General features: G+C 33.7%; 1 protein-coding gene across 1 annotated transcript; it reads left to right on the forward strand.

The window, feature by feature from the left end:
• Positions 1-3,614: 3,614 nt before the first annotated feature.
• On the forward strand, positions 3,615-19,248 carry LOC106713027 (facilitated trehalose transporter Tret1). The gene is made up of 8 exons (XM_045684520.1): positions 3,615-3,797; positions 10,894-11,123; positions 13,677-13,847; positions 14,464-14,616; positions 16,456-16,582; positions 17,490-17,725; positions 18,465-18,659; positions 18,981-19,248. The coding sequence occupies exons 1-8, from the start codon at positions 3,713-3,715 to the stop codon at positions 19,242-19,244; spliced, it is 1,461 nt and encodes a 486-aa protein (XP_045540476.1). The 5' UTR covers positions 3,615-3,712; the 3' UTR covers positions 19,245-19,248.
• The last annotated feature ends 1,916 nt before the right edge of the window (positions 19,249-21,164 follow it).

Raw genomic sequence — 21,164 nt, forward strand, 5'->3', positions numbered from 1 at the left:
AAAGACGGGACCGTTATTAGAGTTGTGATCGGGGGTTTCAATTTGTAAAATAATGTATTGTTGTCCCTTTTCATCTTCTTTGAAAAATTGAGATAAGAACATGTGCGGGTATTTCGATTGACGTATCTCACGTTAAAAGCAAAGTGGGTACATATTGTTTTACCTTTTATTTGAAATCATAGTATGTTTTTGTACAAGTCTTCAGGTCGTGGAAACACACGGTAAAAATAATTCTCGTTTTTTTACACAATTATGTTATTTTGATAATAATCAAGTAATATTACTAAAATTATAAATGCGAAAGTTTAGATGGATGGATGGATGTTAGAAAGTATCTACAAATGGCTTAACTGAATCAGATTTTTCTGTAAAATATAATACTAATTAAGTTTTTTATATTCCGCGCGAACGTTGTCGCGTATAAAAGCTAATACGTCTATAACTTTTAAACTCTATGTTTTTTTCTACAGCATAGCATTCTAAACAACCAATTAACATCATAAAAACAGCTGTACGACCTTTGACATGTCTATAATTTGACTCATTTAAATTGAATTGAATTTAATGACTATAAAAATTGACTGCCTGAAAATTGGGCACGCGGAAATTACCGTTAAGATATATTAAAGTATGACGACTTTGAAACAAACTTTGAAAGATTTGACTCCACTCTAGTCAGTCGTTCGACTTGTCGTACTTTGGGAGTTTTAGACTGACACTAATATTTTTAAGTCATCATCACCTCTCTGACCTTGTTCCATTTACGTAGGGTCGGTGCACCATGTTTCCGTCCTCCAAATCAATCTGTCTGCCGTCATCTCTGTCACCCCTTTCTTGATCATGTCTTTCCTAGGCCTACCACTACACTAATATTTGTCAGTATTTTTTTTTTATTTAAACATTTATCGGGTTTCCTGACGATGAAAGATAACATTGTGGATGCAACCTGCACATATGCGAATAATTTTAAAGATATGTGTGAAGTCAACCAACCTTAATTATGCCAACGTTGTTGACTAAGGCCTAGTCACTCCTAAATAGGGTAGAGTGTAACCTGATGACGAAGTAGTGTAACAGTTTAAGATCAACTAGGTCAAATGATAACAATATTCCCGGTTCTGAAGTAGGGGGGATACCCCGGTTGCTGTGATAGCAAATAAAAATCACAAGACGTTGATAAAGAAACGAGCAATTTAAGTTGAAATAAACCTCCTTATTCTTTGATATCATATATTAGTTAGAATTTTTAGAATTAATTTAATTTAAACATTACATGAATTCCTTTGTTTGTCATAAAATTATGTGTAGAGTTCATTGTTAGTGCAGAAAAAGATATAAATTCTTTTTAAATTGAAATTAAATTTACATTTTAATGGAAATTCAAAATTCCTACATTTTATTCAAATTAAAATTAAAAAACGAAAAACAATAAAAATAATCTGTATTAAAATCATGGATAAGGTAGCCGAAAATAAAGCATACTTATAAAAAATCTTTGAACTAGTAGTTGCCCGCGATTTTCGTCCGCACAGAATTCCGAACAGTTGAAGAATTTTTCAAATCAGTTCATTAGTTTCCGAGCATATTAAATGCAAACAAAAAATCAAATCTATTGCTCTTTATATAATTATTATATACAAACAAAACCTATAGATATCAATAATTAAAAATTACCTCAGTTCATTCTTACACAAAGAACGTTTATAATACAATACGGAATCGTTCATAAAATAAATTCGTGTACAGAATCAGAATAACGCTCCACAGGTAATCCCCGAGTTGATTTTCCCGTTCACGCGACAAAAGTCAACATGCGTTCACATTTACAAAACACGTAAACGGAAACACGTTGTCATCTCTTTCATTGTCTTTGATAAAACAGAGATAGCGATGTTTCTGTACATACGTGTCAATTGTAAGAACGCACGGTAAATGTCCCCGAATGTTACAAATTGTTGATAATAAATTGTTTATTTATCAATTAATATATTGCTTAAAAATATTGAGTGCTCTTTAAAACCTCTTTAAAACTATTGTCCTCTATAAATAATACATATTTTTTGTGACGATGCAATATAAATAATATAAATTCGAAAGTATGTATGTTTGTTAGAAGGTATCACCAGAACAGCTCAACCTATGCCATTGAAATTTGGCATAGATGTAGAACATAATCTGTAACACATAGGCTAATTGTGTTCTCTTAATTTGCTGGTCGGAGTCGCGGGTATATGCAAGTTGTTTCGTCTTATTAACATTGTGTATAACATATAATAATCGTATCTTTGTTTCTCTGAAAAAAACAACACCAGACAACACTAATAAATAACAAATGTAGACATGAGAGTTTACATTTTCTAAATAATTTACTATGCGGAATTATTACTTTATACTTTGTCTATTTCTGGTAACACCTTCTTTTGTTTTTACATTTTAAGTAAATACTTACTCCTGTAATCTCAGGGATTCCCCACTAAATATTTATAAATAAAATTATCTCATAATGTCTTTACTACGTGCAAAACACAAAACATAAGAACACATATATGATTTTTTTTTATGTGAAAATACAATATTTTGTAGTATTAAGATTATCACTAAGACGCAGCTTAGGAGAAGCACAAAAATACTAAATTATAAACTACTTAGCTTTTGCCCGCAACTCCGTCAGCGCGGAATCAAAAAAAAATATATAAAAAGAAGCCTATGTGTTCTTCCAGAGTATGTTCTACATCTGTGACAAATTTCATCAAGATCTGTTGAGCTGTTCTGGAGATATATTCAAAGAAACATCCATCCATCCAAACATTCGCATTAACAATATTAGTAAGATTTCACAATTTTAGTGACATACCGAGAGATACAATTATTTTGCTTTAAAAATTAAATTGATTTTACTCGAGAATTTGAAAATTCAAAGAAATCGAACAAATAACAGATTATTTTGTGCATGGTTAAGTGGTAGAGAATTCTTCAGCATTCATCAATTTTAAAGTTGTGTGACGTATAAATAAACTTAAATAAAGTCTCTGCTCAATGTTCTTATACCTTCAACAATCACGAGGTCAGGAAGAATTCCTTATTGTTAGCTTGTTTACAATGTTTCTCAGAATTACATCTACGTAGATATTATTGTTCCCGACAAAAGAAATTCTATGAATATCTTTATTGAAATTCCAATGTAAAGTTGAATTGTGAAAAATATTTAATAACTAAGAATGTAAATGTTGATATAACATCTACTTAAGATTAATAATACATTCTGCGATTTGTAAAAAATCTCAATTACAGACTAAATAATTTTGATATACGTCAAAATAAAAATCTTATGTCATTTAAGTTTGGATGAAACATTTAGAACCATTGTTTATTTATCTATAACAGTTTAAAAAAAACACCATAAAAAAGTATAAGAGAGCAACCCTTAGTTTGCCGCAGTTATAAGAGCGCGGGAAAACGTACATAAATGTCAGTATTCGAACGCCGTTAAGGGACATTGCCGCGCGATTTGCGCCGGTTGACGCGAAGTTTCGTAAAATAAATCGAAATTATTTTATTTTTAAATTAAATAAATAAGATAAAATACTGGTCGATTATAAAATAATTATCTTTTTAATTTAATTATTTTCATAATTTGAATAAAGAACGGCCATTGTTTCAACGGACGTTTATTGAATTTAGTTATTGTTTTATTTTGTTAAATTATTCCAAAATGGTGAATAAAGTGTACGAAGTAACACCAAGCAAAGAAGAGAAGAGAGGGAGCAAACATAATCAAATATTAATGTCAATAGTTGGTAAGTAATGTTTGCATATTAAATATTAATTTAATAATACTGAGTAAATTATAATAAAGGGTTATCTCAAATTGTTTTTCGTTTTTAGATGTTAAATAAAAAAAAACAATATTAACTAAAAATCTTTTTATTTATAGTTAAATTAAAGAGCAGTTCTTGAAGTTTATTTACGAAAAACAACCGTTTGCAAATGCGTACCATTCAATTGTTCATACTCATTTGACCTGGAGCTAAAATTTTCAATCACTCGCTGGCGTTACTACGAGTACATGGTGTCTTTATAGTCTAAGATCTGTCTTACTAATATTATAAATGCTAATGTTTAGATGGATGGATGGATGTTTGTTAGATCTCCGGAATGGCTCTACGGATCTTGATAAAATTTAGCACAGATGTAGAGCATAGTCTGGAAGAATACAAAGGCTACTGATAAAGTTTTTTCCCGCGCGGACGAAGTCGCGGACGACATCTACTATTCGTAATATATAAAATGGTATTATATATTAGTCGAATTTAATATTGAAAATTAAAAAAACATTATAGAAATAAATTGATAATAGAAATTGGCAAATAATAAATGATGTAATTCTATTACTTAACAATATATTATTTCAAATGTTATTTGACCTGAGAACACGTAAACTTATCGCATAATAAATTTTAATAAACGATTAAACATGTCTAATGTTTTGCCCTTTAAAAGAAACATAAAATAATATTTAATTCGAATAACACATAGGAACATAACGGGATTCGAACCCATGACATGCAGATTGCAAGTCGAGTGCTTAACCTGAGCCACTGACGCTCACGAACAACATCTACTGAAAGTTAAAACAAACCCTTGTGACATTAATGACTAAGGTATCATTATTCAATTACGAGCAATCATTAACCGATAAAAATTGTGTAATTTTTTTGCGATATATTTAATCGATTAATCATTCAGTGGCGCGTATAAAGACACATTCTTGGAATAGGAAAATGTGTTTTATGCAAAAGTTTTTGTTATATAAATAATGTAAAAACTCATCGTAATTTCTACTTTAATGCCGCTTTCAAAAACTTGAACATTCTATAGTTGGACCAATTTGAAATATCTCATTTGACACTTCATCAAAATCCAACAACGTAACCTTTTGACGGCGGGCAAAAATATATTCTTATTTTTTTTAAATTAGAACTGAAAAATTGCTTTTTTTTTTTTTTATTTCGATTACATATTTATTTTAATAATGAACAATGAACGTCAATACAATGTGGCGTCAGTCAACTCTTGTTTTCTAAATAGAATGTTACAAAAAACGATTTTTTTTTCATAATAACTGAATGACATATAACTTAATAAAAATATAATCGAACCTTAAGCCGTTAAATAAAGTAAGTGAAATTTTACTGTCTATACAATTGGGATATCCCAATTAAGTGTTCAAATATCATTGGAAATCTTATATATAAAAGTTCTCATGTCACAATATTTGTTACCATAGTCCTGGGAAACGGTTTTACCGATTTTTATTTTATATTCATACATATTACATTATATTCATTTTCTGTGTAGGTCAGAGAATCGGCTACTATCTATTTTTCATACCCCTATTAAATTTTTATTAGAGTCGCGGGCGACAGCTAGTCACAATATAAATAAAACATTAAATAAATTGAAAGTACGATTAATTCTATGAACTTTATTAACAAACACTAAACAAACGAGGTAACAAAGTACGTTTTCCGTATTCAATATTTAGATGCACCTGTTAAAATCTAAAAATAAAGATGCAATAAAAAATTACAAGGATATAAAAATGGATACGGCATTTTAGTGTAAATGCTTATTTGATTTGTAATTTATATTTTAAAATACTGTAATTCATTATTTGTAATACATGTGTTATTAATATTATAAAAACGAATATTTAGATGGATGTTTGTTTGAAGATATTTCCAAAGCGGATCAACTCGATGCAATTTGTCACTGATATAGAACATAGTCTGAAAGAACACATAGGCTACTTTTTTTTTTCAAATCCGTACGGATGTAGTCGCGGTCGACAGCTATGTATGTATATCTAGAACCTCTATTATTTAAATTTATTTTTGATATAGTAAATGTAATGAAATTATCTCTTGTGAAAATATTGTGAATAAAAGGTTTAGGATTTATTTCTATTCGTCATTTGTATATCTCGTCTTATCCAAAGTATTATTTTTAACATCCATGGCCAATTGTAGATCGAGCCGAATTATCTGAAGGAAACACGTTGTGTTTTGTTCATCACGAGACATCACTTATTTTTGTTGGCAATAATATTCAATCCTTACTAATATTATAAATGCGAAAGTAACTGTGTCTGTCTCGCTTTCACGCCAAAACTAGTAAACCGATTTAAATGAAAATTGGTACACAGATAGTGTAGAGCCTGAGGAAGAGAGAGAGTAAACATTCATAATGAAATGCATAGAAAGCTTCATTAGGCTGAGATTCAATTGGTACAATGAAATATTGGTATTTATATTCAAATTAGTTCCAACTACAAACAGTTTATTGTTCTTTGGTAGCATGATTTTATTTGATAGTAACATTATTTTCAAGTTAAGAGTTTGTTTGCTTACGTAAATATATTTAAAAAAATACCTAGAGCCGAAACTTACTTCTGTTCTGTTCTGTTCTTAGTTCACTTCTCTGTTCTGTTCTGTTATCTATTCTGTTCTGGTTCTGTTCTATTCTGTTCTTTGTTCTGTTCTCTGTTCTGTTCTCTTCTTTTTTCTGTTCTCTGTTCTGTTCTTTGTTCTGTTCTCTGTTCTGTTCTTTGTTCTGTTATCTGTTCTGTTCGGTTCTTTGTTCTCTTCTTTGTTCTGTTCTCTGTTCTGTTCTCTGTTCTGTTCTTTGTTCTCTTCTTTGTTCTGTTCTCTGTTCTGTTCTTTGTTCTGTTCTCTGTTCTGTTCTCTGTTCTGTTCTGTTCTTTGTTCTCTTCTTTTTTCTGTTCTCTGTTCTGTTCTTTGTTCTGTTCTCTGTTCTGTTCTTTGTTCTGTTATCTTTTCTGTTCTCTGTTCTGTTCTTTGTTTTGTTCTTTGTTCTCTTCTTTGTTCTGTTCTCTGTTCTGTTCTTTGTTCTGTTCTGTTCTCTTCTTTGTTCTGTTCTCTGTTCTGTTCTCCGTTCTGTTCTTTGTTCTCTTATTTGTTCTGTTCTCTGTTCTGTGCTTTGTTCTGTGCTTTGTTCTGTTCTCTGTTCTGTTCTTTGTTCTGTTCTCTGTTCTGTTCTGTTCTTTGTTCTGTTCTCTGTTCTGTTCTCTGTTCTGTTCTGTTCTTTGTTCTCTTCTTTGTTCTGTTCTCTTCTTTGTTCTGTTCTCTGTTCTGTTCTCCGTTCTGTTCTTTGTTCTCTTATTTGTTCTGTTCTCTGTTCTGCTCTTTGTTATGTTCTTTGTTATGTTCTTTGTTCTGTTCTTTGTTCTGTTCTCTGTTCTGTTCTCTGTTCTGTTCTCTTTGTTCTCTGTTCTGTTCTCTTCTTTGTTCTGTTCTCTGTTCTGTTCTTTGTTCTGTTCTCTTCTTTGTTCTGTTCTCTGTTCTGTTCTTTGTTCTGTTCTCTTCTTTGTTCTGTTCTCTGTTCTGTTCTCCGTTCTGTTCTTTGTTCTCTTATTTGTTCTGTTCTCTGTTATGTTCTCTGTTCTGTGCTCTTCTTTGTTCTGTTCTCTGTTCTGTTCTCTTCTTTGTTCTGTTCTCTGTTCTGTTCTCCGTTCTGTTCTTTGTTCTCTTATTTGTTCTGTTCTCTGTTCTGTTCTTTGTTCTGTTCTTTGTTCTGTTCTTTGTTCTCTTCTTTGTTCTGTTCTCTGTTCTGTTCTTTGTTCTGTGCTTTGTTCTGTTCTCTGTTCTGTGCTTTGTTCTGTTCTCTGTTCTGTTCTTTGTTCTGTTCTCTGTTCTGTTCTCTGTTCTGTTCTCTGTTCTGTGCTCTTCTTTGTTCTGTTCTCTGTTCTGTTCTCTGTTCTGTTCTCTGTTCTGTTCTCTGTTCTGTTCTGTTCTTTGTTCTCTTCTTTGTTCTGTTCTCTGTTCTGTTCTTTGTTCTGTTCTCTGTTCTGTTCTCTGTTCTGTTCTCCGTTCTGTTCTTTGTTCTCTTATTTGTTCTGTTCTTTGTTCTGTTCTTTGTTATGTTCTTTGTTCTCTTCTTTGTTCTCTTCTTTGTTCTGTTCTCTGTTCTGTTCTTTGTTCTGTGCTTTGTTCTGTTCTTTGTTCTGTTCTTTGTTATGTTCTTTGTTATGTTCTTTGTTCTCTTCTTTGTTCTGTTCTCTGTTCTGTTCTTTGTTCTGTTCTCTTCTTTGTTCTGTTCTCTGTTCTGTTCTCTGTTCTGTTCTCTGTTCTGTTCTCTGTTCTGTTCTCATATAAGGTACTAATAAGTTTTTTTTAGTCACGGACGACAGCTAGTAAATAATAAATAATACGACTAAACATGCGTAACAGGGGCGGTATACTAGTATAAGTGTAAGTACTTATTAATTGTTGTTATATAACAGCCATTAATAACAAATGCAGTAAATACAATTAACGATTGAAATGCAAAATAACTTCGTGTGTAACAACACCGCTTTGTCAACGGCAGTTGAATTTGTAATGCTGCGAGTGATGTCATTGTCACAGATCAATTGAGAATCTCATCGTTTTACAACCGATCTAAGTCTCATCGTCTCAATACAAGAATTGCAAGTTTAATCGGGTCTCATTTTATCATTATTAGCCAAAGTTTGTCCACTACTGAAAATAAGTTTCCCCCCATCTATTGCCACAATGCTCGATCCTGTGCCACCAGCAATCTTGACCGGGTCATCAGTCCATCTTGCCGGAGCCCTACCTTCGACCCCGTCGGCCGTACGATCTGCATGCAATGTGGCTGGCCCATCGCCACTTAAGGCTCTCATATATTTGATATTGATATTTTCTTAATATATATTCGACAAATTCGACAAAATAGAGAAGTAAACGTTGAGTTTTTAATCGACAGAGGAGATGACAGAAACAGGATATTTCCCTTTCCTGTGCATACCCTCTTGTGCCAAATCCATCTCCCCTTCCCATCCCTTATAAGAATAGGGAGGTCAGAGAAAAGGGCTTTAGGCTTCCGGCACGTACACTCGTCAGGCGGAACGCGGAATTACTTCCACTTCACGTCTGTTTTCTGTGTGGTCGTGGTATTTCACTGGTGCAGCAGACCCATTCATGCAACGGAACGAACGTTGGTGTTGGCGTCTACTAATAAAAAAAGAACGATGTAACTTCTTTTTGTCTCATAAGAAACTAAAACTTGATGACTAAGGTAGATGGCTAATATTAGGGTTCCGGCACACACACTCATCAGTCGAAGCGCGGAATGACTTCTACCTCACGCCTTTCTATTTTACCAAGATCACGTGTTATCCTGGTCGTATATGTTTATTCAACAAATGACGAACCTACTTGATGGCTAATGGAGTACGGTACAATGAACTTCACAAGGAGGTCTATAATCCCGACCGAACTATAAATAGAATGGGAATCGTATAGATAGAAACGTAAGACTGGACGAACACTTAGGGTTGCCACATGTAACTTTAGTTTTCATCTGCTAGGACACACGTATTGACACATATAGTTATCCTTTATTTTACCTTTGTAAATATAGAGACAAGTGTAACTGCATTCGAAATCCACACAGTAAAGGATCGTCCATTCACGCGCGTTTCGAATGAGGGGATGTTAAAAAAACATCACAAGGAGGGAATGGGGGCTAAATAATATATCGGGTCATATTTTATGACTCATGACTCAAGTTTAATTTCAATATTAATTTGTATTAAATACAGGTGATTTTAAGTAAAGGGGGGTGGGGTAATCTAAAAAAACGATCACGTGGTTAATGGACGTCCATTACGGACGGTTAGTCGTGGGTTATGTGAAACAAGTCATGTGATGGGAAGTAAAATAAAAATTCGCCCCCCTGTGTTCGCGTCCAAGTTTGTTGGCAACCCTAGTAGCACTGGACTCATGGAGCCTATTTTTTGCGTACGTTCGCATCGTTTACCTTTTTATTAACCTAACTGTTATACATACTTCTTCTCTGACTCATTGTTTTCATTGTAAATTGAATGTAAAGGAAAATAAATACAGAAAAATTACAAAGTACCTCTAAAAAATCTGTCAGGCCTTCAGCAACAAGTCACAATAGCTTAGACATACAAACCCTCATAGAAAGAAAAAGCTACATATCACCATACTATATAGTAGTTTTCAGATCTCTAAATGGCTCTTAACTTCGCGCGAATTGCTGCGCAAATCAATTTTAGGTGTAGCGGACCGTAGAGGGTTGCGGGGAGCACTGCGCAGCACGCTTAAGATCTTAGGCCGCAATGATATTTGAAATAAATACCACAAACACTTGAACACGAATTACTGAGAACATATCGAGGAAAATAAATTCTAATAAAGCAATGCAAATATGAACAATTATACGCAAAGACCACGTTCTGAGATTCGGAGCAAAACATTTTTACTGAGAATCTTTGTTTTATGTTTAATAATAACGAATTAAAGTTAAGTTAAAGTAAGATAGTTAAGCGGTCCAGAGTTAACACTTAGCTTAATATAAAAAGTGTTAACCTCACAAATATGAGTTAATCTACTTTAAAAAAAATTGTATACGTAATCTTTATGATATCATAAATGCAAATGTTCGACTGCATGGATCCAGCTGAAATTTGGCATGAATATAGGACATAATCTGGAAGAATGCATTGGCTCCTTAAGTTTTTTAACACCGCGAGTATGGAGACGCGGATGACAGCTTATCTATTATATATACACAATTTATAACTCAAGATCGGTCGAACTAATTTAGCTGAAAATTGATAGGGAGGTAGCTTAAAACTAGGAGACGGACATGGGAACTTTTTTATCTTGTGTGCATTTTTTTTTATTCCGCGCGTACGGAGTCGCGGGTAAAAGCTAGTTTCAAATAAAACTAAAACATTGTAAACAAAGGATTCACTGACCTTTTACTCTACATTCCAAAATAATTTTAATTAACCAATGTTTTTTAGTTTATCTTATACTTTAATATTTTTTTTTGTTTCAGTATGTATGCCGATCTTAGCTTACGGGACCGCTATGGGTTGGATATCACCTAACAAGGCTCTACTGATGGGTGAATCTTCACCATCAGACGCCCCACTTACCGAAGAAGACGTCTCCTGGATGGCTTCCATCATGTTTATCTTCGCACCAATAGCTGTCTTCATCTATGGAGTAGCGGCTGATAAATTTGGAAGGAAAAACGCATTGCTATGCGCATCTCTACCCATATCTGTGAGTATATTTCATTAACTGTACTAGGAACATTCCTTTATACCTTAGCTAGGCTATCTAGGGATAGACAGAGTAATAATTAATTTAAACTATGTACTTATTAAGTATAAAAAACAACGAAATCGGATACGCCGTTTAATCTAAACGTCATAAATAGTATATGCATTGATACATACGTTACGGCCGATCTCAACAATTTATCTCGAATGATTTCATTGTAATTAATTTAAATAGTTTTAGATCGATCTCAAGGATCCAATATTGACTTCGTCAGGTAGTCGATCCTAAAAGACAGCCAGGTTATTGGTGCTGGAGGCATAATTTTAGACCTCTTTACTTTCGCACCCTTATAATATGAGGAAAGGATGGGAAGGGGATGGGGATTTAATGGAGTAGGGGACGCATAGGAACGGGAAATAAGTTCTTTCTATGCGTCCCTTCCTCTGTGGATTAAAAAGTAAGCAACGCATTTGCAATTGCGGACTCTATAGGAAGCGGTAGTGAGCCGACATTAAATAAAAAAAAGTAAAAGAGGATTTGTTTAATGTAACAGAGCGAGGTCGGTTTCTAATTTTAGTGTCCAAGAGAAATAATTTCACCTATTCATAGAAGATTTCTTGATTACAAAATTATCTTGAATTGATCCCAAGTCTTACTCAATGTAATTTATCAAAGCACGTGGTAGAATTACTGATGAATATGGCTATAAAGGCGCCTACATATAAAGATACCTTCACACAGCGTTATGTACTACTCTATACATTATATATTTATCAACAGTAATATCTGAATTTACTTTGTTCTTCCGCATATTCTCTTTCATACAATATATCCAAACTTTCTTCGGTCTTCCTCTACCATCTACATTCAACCTTAAAGGCGCCTTTAAACATTAGGTTAAAACTGAAGGTGCATTTACACATTACGTGACTGCTGAAGGCGCCTTCACACATTACGCATTTACGCGCCAGACAACTATAATTGTAAAGTTCTAAAATTAGCTAACACGCAGTGCATTTAGTAGAGAATGGCTCGCTTTGCTTACAGTTCCGTTATACACTTAGACATTTTATTGAGACGTGAGTTTACGGAGAAAGCCCTTTCGATTCCAATCATACGCTTTAATAAGGCTTGTACACACGATGCGTGACTGACGAGAAAACGAGTTACGAAGATAAATGAATAGTGTACCAGAGTATAAACTTTATTAATAATTTGGATAATAAATATTTAAAATAGTACTTTTTAATCGGATTACAATGAATATAATTTTAAAACCTTCGTTTTTAACACATCTTCTTATATATAAAATTCTCGTGTCACAATGGTCGTTCCCGTACTCCTCCGAAACGGCTTGATCGATTCTCATGAAATTTTGTGAGCATATTGAGTAGGTCTGAGAATCAGCCAACATCTATTTTTCATACCCCTATTAAATTTTTTTAACTGCGCGCGGACGGAGTCGCAGGCGACAGCTAGTAAAATTATAACTTTTAAGGTTAGAAAAAAATACCTTTAACAAGCATCGCTTGAAAATTGTGATCAAGCAAAATTTATTTACTTTAACATTTAAAATTAGAACTGCAATAACTGTTATTATTAAAATTATACAAATCTCAAAACATAACCTGTAAATCCTTAAATGGTTATGTAACCTTAACAGTTAAACTACGTAATAACGCGTGTTCAATGGATAGAAACGTACGGCGCCTTGCAATATTTACCTGTCAGTCTTTGCCTATAACGGTTCATGCTGTTTAGTATCTTTTAAGTTAAGCCAATATCTAAACACGGTATTAATTGACAAAAAATTGTAAATGTTCCAACAGTATAAAATAACATTAAGTTAGTTTTGTCAAAGGCTTCAGATAAAAAAAATGTTAGAGCATACAGCGTATTTTTATTTTTATTTTATAATCGGTCCTCTATAAAACCAGATGTCATCTAAGAAAGGAAAATATTTTTTTGTTTCCCGTTGGGCTGATTCCGGCTTACCGATCAATCGGCCCAATAGGAAAAATCCGTTATGTCCGATATTCCCCATAGACAACGCATTCACTCTTCCATAACGAAGTTCAATAATGTATAGATTTAACAATAACTTTGGTTAAGCCACGTGATTGTCACGTCAGTTGATTTTTAACTTCGTTATGGAATCGCTTCCGAGCACTTTGTCTAGTCATGGGTTTCTAAGACCAAAATCTCCGTTTAAAACATATCTCTGTTTTGTCAATGATGACATGGATCATAATATGTTTAGGAAAGGATGGGAAGGGAAAATGGATTTGGCGGAAGAGGGGATGCATAGGAAGGAGAAATATCCTCTTTCTGTGCGTCCCCTTCTCCGTTGATTAAAGGTAGGCAACGCATCTACATTTGCGGATGTCTATGGGCAACTGTCGCCTCGCTATTGCGGCGAATCCAGGTGGCCGTTTGCTCGTTTACTACCTTATGATATAAAAAAAAATTTAAATACTTAGGGCTTGTCTATAATGTTATTTATATCTGTATGATGATCTTTCTTTTGATATTTATTTATATGTTCTTCTCCAGCTTGGATGGGCTATCAAGTTGATGTGTACTCATCCGATAGCACTAATCGGTGCACGTGCACTTATCGGCTTCGGGTCTGGCGGTGGTTTTGTCGTCTGCCCGCTGTACGTCAAAGAAATCAGTGAAGATAGCATCAGAGGAATGACTGGCACGTTTGTTATATTTTCACAGGTGAGATTTAGTCATACCCTCAGTCTTTAAGTTTAAATAAAGAATCCATTCGCAAGGGCGCTTTTTTAAAACGCTAAAAAAGCGTTCATATAGAACAAACGCATTTCCATGCATCTGTTAATTTAGCAGCGCTTTTAAAGTGCGTTGTTTTTTTATCGCGTCGTGTTTCATTTGGGCGAATGTAAGAAGAGTCATTTTAAACCGTTCATCGCTCGACAGCCATCAACGCAGTTTTTACGCGGCGTGAAAAATGCGCTAGTACAAATGTGCTAGGTTTAGGGGAAATCCAGCTCAGTTATCTGAAATCTTGTTTAATGATCACCTGTATTTAGCTATTGTTAATTTTATTACAGTAAAAATGGTTTTCCTTTATAATTCTATATGACTTAAGTACAATACAAATAAATATAGCTTGCATTAAGAATTGTACAGTTTTCTATATAACCAACTACCTAAATTAAATAAGTGTATTAAATATGAAATACTTTAGAGTAAATTGAGTTATACCAAATCTTTTATTGGCAGGACTTTAAATTCAGATGGCAAAATTTTTTGGGTTTATTCAACAAGAAAAAAAATACGTGTTTTGTAAAACATTAATTCAAAATCTTTACAGACTGTGGGTAATCTTGTCGTATTCGTGTTGGGCGACCTCCTACCATTTAACACGGTTCTTTGGATACTGCTAGCAATACCCTTGGTCCACTTCTGTATACTGCTGAAGCTGCCGGAGACGCCGTCCTACTTGGTCAAGTGTGGAAGGAACGAGGTGAGTTCTTACTCCAGAACTGACAGACAGAACAGACAGATATTTCGATGACTCCTACGTAAGCCATCGTATGTTTGAAACAAAAGTTTTCACAAAACAACATTTTAAACATTATTAAGATTATGATTATTATTAATTACAGCGCAACAAACATGAACATACAATAGACAACCAAATTCTACAGTTCTTTTTCTTTTTAAATTTGCTTATAAATTTACACAATAGTTAGTAATTGTCAAATTAATTAAAAGACATAGAACATAGATACCACATAGGAACCATTGGTTAGTTATTCCTTTCATTATTTACGAATAAATGAAGACAAAAAAATGTAATATGTACAAGTATTTTTAGCAGTCGTATCACCTACAATTAGGTACGATCACAAATGGGCATAGTTAATCGAACAGTTAACTTCGTTAATCGTTAAAGCGTTAATTAAAAAGTTAACTTCGTTTATCGTTAAATTTTCGAGAATTTAACGATAAACGAAGTTAACTTTTTAAGTAAGTTAAATCTTACTTTTTAAGTAAGTAAACTTTTTAATAAAGTTAAGTAAGTTAATCGTTAAAAGTTAACCATACCAAAATTATACAGCTTTTGAGGCTGAGAGAAATAGGTAAATCAAGTGGAAATAAGATCTTTTGATGACCTTTGATTATGTGCATGAATTGCACACACTTTTGTAAATTGAATTTACAATTTCACACTTATTCTGGCAACACTGATTTCACATATTAATTTCACTGTACATTATCTAACTCATTAAATCGATCTTTTCATACTTGACTAATTTGATTGCAATTGAACCTGGAGTCAAAACACTGAACAAAAGCGTTAACACTTTTTGAAGTTAACTTAAAAGTTAATCCGTTAAGCGAAATGTAAACTTCGTTAATTAACGATTAACAGATTAACGAGTTAATGCCCGCCTTTAGGTACGATTGTTATAATTAGATTTTTATAAAAAAAATTAAGCACCTATGGCTCATTTTTCGAAAACTGGCGATACAAATAAAAATGCTCCGTATCAAAATGTCCGCCGAGTTTCGAATTTGACGTTTCTCTGCTTACAAAATGGCGGTTATTTGGAATGAGATATTAAAATCTATGTAATAATCTTACATTTATTGATATAATGGATATCAAGTTTAAATACCTATACATCAGTTTAAATAACATTTTAAAAACATGATCAAAGTACGAGTATTTTACTATATTCTTCCAACCTTAAATAATCACACGGCAAAATGCAATAACACGATACAATAATATGCAATCTACATTTCAATAGGAAGGAACTAGACTTTACGTTACATTCATTTAGCTCATTTGAAAGCAATAAAGACCATCATACAAAAGTCATACAGCTCCATACATAATTGATTGATGTCAAGTTTCTCGCAACTCGTTCTCTATACAAATATCGTGTTGTTATTAAATGCAAACATATTATAATTGTTGTGAAACGTTTATTTGCTTATGTAAAGAAATTATCTTATGTGGAAATTTTTTATTTAAAAAAAATAAGGAAGCGGTTTTTTATATTGTCTATAGGTTACCACCGCTGACTCTATGGTTAGTTATATCCAATATAGCCACTAACGAGATGTTTAGATGAGGAAAATGAAAGATAGAAATTGGTAGAAACTCTACAGTCTTCTGTATGTATTTCGGGACTCTTGCCTTGGCTACCCTAACTCTAGTTTCACATTTTAAAGATCCTAAAAAAAGACAGCTAGGCGTAATTTTGTAACACAAATTGCCAACAAAATTCTAAACTTAATTGTACTGTGACGCGTCTCTTTAAATAAAAACTTTATAATTCTTGTTTGACAGGACACAGCGAAGGTGCTGGGCTGGTTACGATCACTTCCTCCTACTGACAAGACTATTAGTGAGGAAGTTGATCGGCTCATCATCGAGCAGACCACCAGTGAACTTAAGTTCTCACCGAGGCTTTTATGTAAGTTATTTTTTTATCACTAGAAAGAAGCCAACTTATATAATGGTCTAACCGTGAGATTCTAGGACCGCCGAAATCTATATTTAAAACATATTATTATCTCTATTGTGTCAAAGATAATGACAGGGATGACGATATGCTTTATACAGATATTTTGGTCTCAGAAAATCACGGTAAGTTATTTAACTCCTGCCACCTTTTCAGTACACCAGCCTCAAATTTTGTACGACTTAGAATCCAAGAAACAGAATATTAACCCTACAATGTTTCCCACAGTGGTAATGCGAATTCAAATTTGACACTTATGACGTCGTCGACCGCTTGACATCACCAATTGACCCCTAGAGTGGCATTTGACACGCAACGAACACAAGCAACCGAATTACTTACCGACGCGAATTGAGAGTAATGGCGGGGCTCAAATATCAAGGGCGTTCGCGTCCACTCCTCAATTGGCACAATAAATCTGTTTGCTGAATGATTTCGTCCCAGAAGTTCCTTATTATGTTTGTTTATTTTGATTGAAAACAAATTTAGAGTTCGTCTGACGAGCACAATCTTAGGAGTCGTCCACGTGATGTTTTTAAGCTTTTGACCTCACCCCCCTCTGGTGATATATTAGTTTAGACTTTTAGACTACCCTTCCCCCTCCTTTACTTAAAATTACGTGTATTTTTAGTACAAAGTAATATTTAAATAATTTGTTTATTCATTTGCACGCTTGATATCTTATATTACATCACTCTTACTCGTTATTTCGTGATTTAAAACCCGATAAACAACCATTAAGTTTAAGTGGTCCCCCTAAGTGTAGTTTCAGTAAATCTAATGTAAAGATCACCCTTAGTTACAGCAACAATACCCCTCAAATAATAACCCCTCAATTGACATCTATTCCTTGTTTCAGTTTCCGACAAGACAGCAGTTAAGGCCTTCTGGGTCGCACTCATTGTGAACTTAACGCGTGAATTTTGCGGTTGTATAGCCGTTTTGGTTTACGCAAGTCATATATTTGCTGAAGCCGGGAAAGACCCTGGTACAAGTATTGCGTTATCACCCAACAAGCAGTCAATTTTACTCGCTGCGGTGCAAATTATAGGCTCATTCTTGGCTTGTCAACTTGTCGATCGCGCTGGGAGAAAGGTAAGATTATTATCAAGTGTGAAATGTTTGTGCTCGCTAATCTCGACAACTATTGGATCGATTTGAGTGATTCTTTTTTCATTTGATAGACCAATTAGTAAGGAAGGTTATACGCGATTAAGTACACGGCAATGACAATATAATTAAAAGAACAGTGGTAGACGCCAGCAACCACAACATCTGTTGCACGAATTGGTCGGCTCGCCTGGTGCAATACCACGACCACACAGAAGACAGGCGTCAAGTGGAAGTAATTCCGCGTTTCTTCTGATGAGTGTAGTGCCGGAAGACTAATTTGTTTTCCCTTCCCACCCCTTTTCTTATAAGGAAAGGATGGGAAGGGGATGTGGATTTGATGAAGGAGGAGATGCATAGGAAGGTTAAATATTCTCTTTTTGTGCGTCTCTTCCTTCGCCGATTGGGAGTAGGCAACGCATCTGCAATTGCAAATGTCTATGGACAGCAGTCGCTTCGCCATTTCGGCGAATTCATGTGGCCGCTTGCTCGTTTGCCACTTTGTAATATAAAAAAAAGGAAAAAAAATTAACATTTGTAAGTTACAGAGAAAACTTTTAAGGACAGTGCCATCTATTGATTTTAAAATGAAAATTATAAAGTACGCGAAATGTCGTTCGATTTGTTGTCAGAGGGTAGGGGTAAAATTAGTTGACTTTAGTATCTCATTCATTTAACAATTGTAACACACAGGATGTTCTAAATTTCTCTTTTTACTTCTCAGCCACTTCTATCAGTAACCAGTGTGGTTGCTGGCTTCAGCATGTGTTTGCTGGGCGTGTGGTTCTACCTGCAGAGTGTCGGCGTGTTGATGCCGGGCTGGGTGCCAATTGTTGCACTCTGCACTTGTATATTCGCTGATGCGTCAGGGTTACAACCTTTACCGTTCGTCATTATGACTGAGATGTTTAACTTCCAGGTAAGAAAATATTTCTAGCAGTGAATCTCCCATATCGTTAAACCTGTATTAAATTATATCCATCCCTCTCATTCTAATTAACAGAAAGAGACAGCAATAGTCGAAACAGAGACCCCCTTTTCTTTTTTAGAAGCAAACATTCGGTAGGGATACGACTGAGATAAATGGTTTGCGTGAAAGTTGAAACTAATAACTGATGGTTTCTGAGACCAAATGTATGTGATGAATGTTCTCTGGATTTTAGAAGGCTTAAGCCAATAGTACCTCTCGAAGTACGTTAATACTTGACTAAGTAATAATGTTACATTTTAATTCTTCCAGCTCCGAGGCACAGTGGCGACTCTCATCATGGCGATATCTCTTGGTACAGATTTCGCGTTGTTAAAACTCTTCGCACCTCTAAACACGTGGATAGGATATCATTCAACATTCTGGATATTCAGTTTCATCTGTCTATCAAATGTCTTCTATCTTATCTTCTGCGTACCAGAAACTAAAATGAGAAGTCTAGAAGATATTTACTCGGATCTAGAAGGAAGGAAGAGAAAAAAAGCGGAGAAAGTCGTGGAAACTAATCATGTATGAATTTATTTTTAAATGATTGGTTATTTTATTTGCAATGTTTTCAATGTCATTTGCTCATTATTTCGTTTTAAGGTATTTTTAGTGAGTTTATTTTTAAGTTTTTTTTTTTTTCATTTTCGTAACAAAAATGTAATTAATTTTTCTCGTAAACAATATTTAATTGTTTTATAAATGAATTCTAGGTAAATTTTACCGAGAAATCTCTTTTAAATTCATGAATTAAATGAATAGACCAAAAAATATAGTCAAAAAGACAGATTTCTCTTTCAGCCAGTCATCAAGTTTTGATGCTGAAGACAATGTAGTCTAGGAGTTACGTCGAGTTTGTAATTTTTGAGTCTTTTTTTTATAGTGTAAAAAATAGATCTGCTCCATTCATGTAAATCTTTAAATGCTAGAAAAAAATTAATTGATACAAAATAGAATTAGTTGCCATAAAAAATTGTTTACAATGTTTAGTCTACTCTAATCTTACTAATTTTATAAATGGGGATGTTTAGATGGATGGATGTTTGTTTGAGGATATCTCCGGGACTGCTGTACGGATCTTGATGAAAATTACCACAGATGTAGAACATAGTTTTCAAGTTTTTTAAATTGCGCGCGGACGGAGTCGCGGACGACAGCTAGTAATATAAAAAGACCTAAGGTTTATTGATAATATTGAATAGGTTATCTATCGCTTTCTAACATTATAGGGTAAAATGAAAGATGAAATATTTCGGCATTATAATTGTTTTTTTTTTATATATGGCAACATTTGCATTATCACCTGTCAATGTTAAATTTTGTGTGTTAAAAGCGATATGGAAATAATTTTCAAACAATATTATTTTGCGAAGAATATGTTTAATTTAATATATTTAATGGTAAATAAAAATGTTTTTTGTTAAACTGCAATTGTATTATATTGTAAGTAAGGCAGTAAATAACAAACCACATTTATTTGTGATAATAAAAAAATATTTGTACTTATATATTTTTTTCATTTCAAATGACAACCAAATTAACGGGAATAAAAAATATAAAATTGAGGAAATACTTTTTTAAGTTGGGTTATTTTCTGACGGAATAATAGTTGGTTTTTGACAGCAAAAACTGTATAAACAAATCGTCATCTGTCAGGGCATATAGTATCTACGACCAACTGAAACTTGATGAAAATTTATCAGAGAATTGTTAAAATACTCTAGTAAATAATAAAAAAAAATCAGCTAGCTGTAATCAAGGGAAAAGTCGTCAGCTGATAAGTTTCAGTAGGTCATAGATGCTGTTGCGTTACAGCTTTCAAGGTACCAGCTGACAAACTTTCCACTGAGATACAGCAAGCTGACATTAATTTTCATTCATAGTAGCATATAAACGATCAACAGGTAAATTTTTAGTTGAGAGGAAATCATTGAAAATATTTTTTTTTTCATGTTAAGGAGCCAGCTGACGTATAATCCACCGTGTTATGGTCAGCTGACTATGTTTTTCTTTCAAAATCTATATATATATAAAAGAAAGTCGTGTTAGTTACACTATTTATAACTCAAGAACGGCTGAATCGATTTGACTGAAAATTGGTGGGCAGGTAGCTTAGAACCAGGAAACGGACATAGGATAATTTTTACCCCGTTTTCTATTTTTTATTCCGCGCGGACGGAGTCGCGGGTAAAAGCTAGTACTACATAAACTATACTCTGATAAATTTTCAAATGAGGAAATGACTGAAAAAAAAATTTTTTTTCTTCATGCGTGGGAGGCTGCCACTGCTCACCCCACCCACGGAGACTCAGCTGATGGTCGCGAGTATTCATAGTATAAGTCCGTTATGCATTTTACGAAGTTTCGCTCGAGAAGAAATAATTGACCGAAAATGTACCTGGCTCCTGGACTATATCTTTTGTACAGGGATTTTAGTCTTAGAAACCAATT

The sequence above is a fragment of the Papilio machaon genome, chromosome 26 (assembly GCF_912999745.1).
Source record: "Papilio machaon chromosome 26, ilPapMach1.1, whole genome shotgun sequence".
In the NCBI taxonomy this organism is placed as follows: domain Eukaryota; kingdom Metazoa; phylum Arthropoda; class Insecta; order Lepidoptera; family Papilionidae; genus Papilio; species Papilio machaon.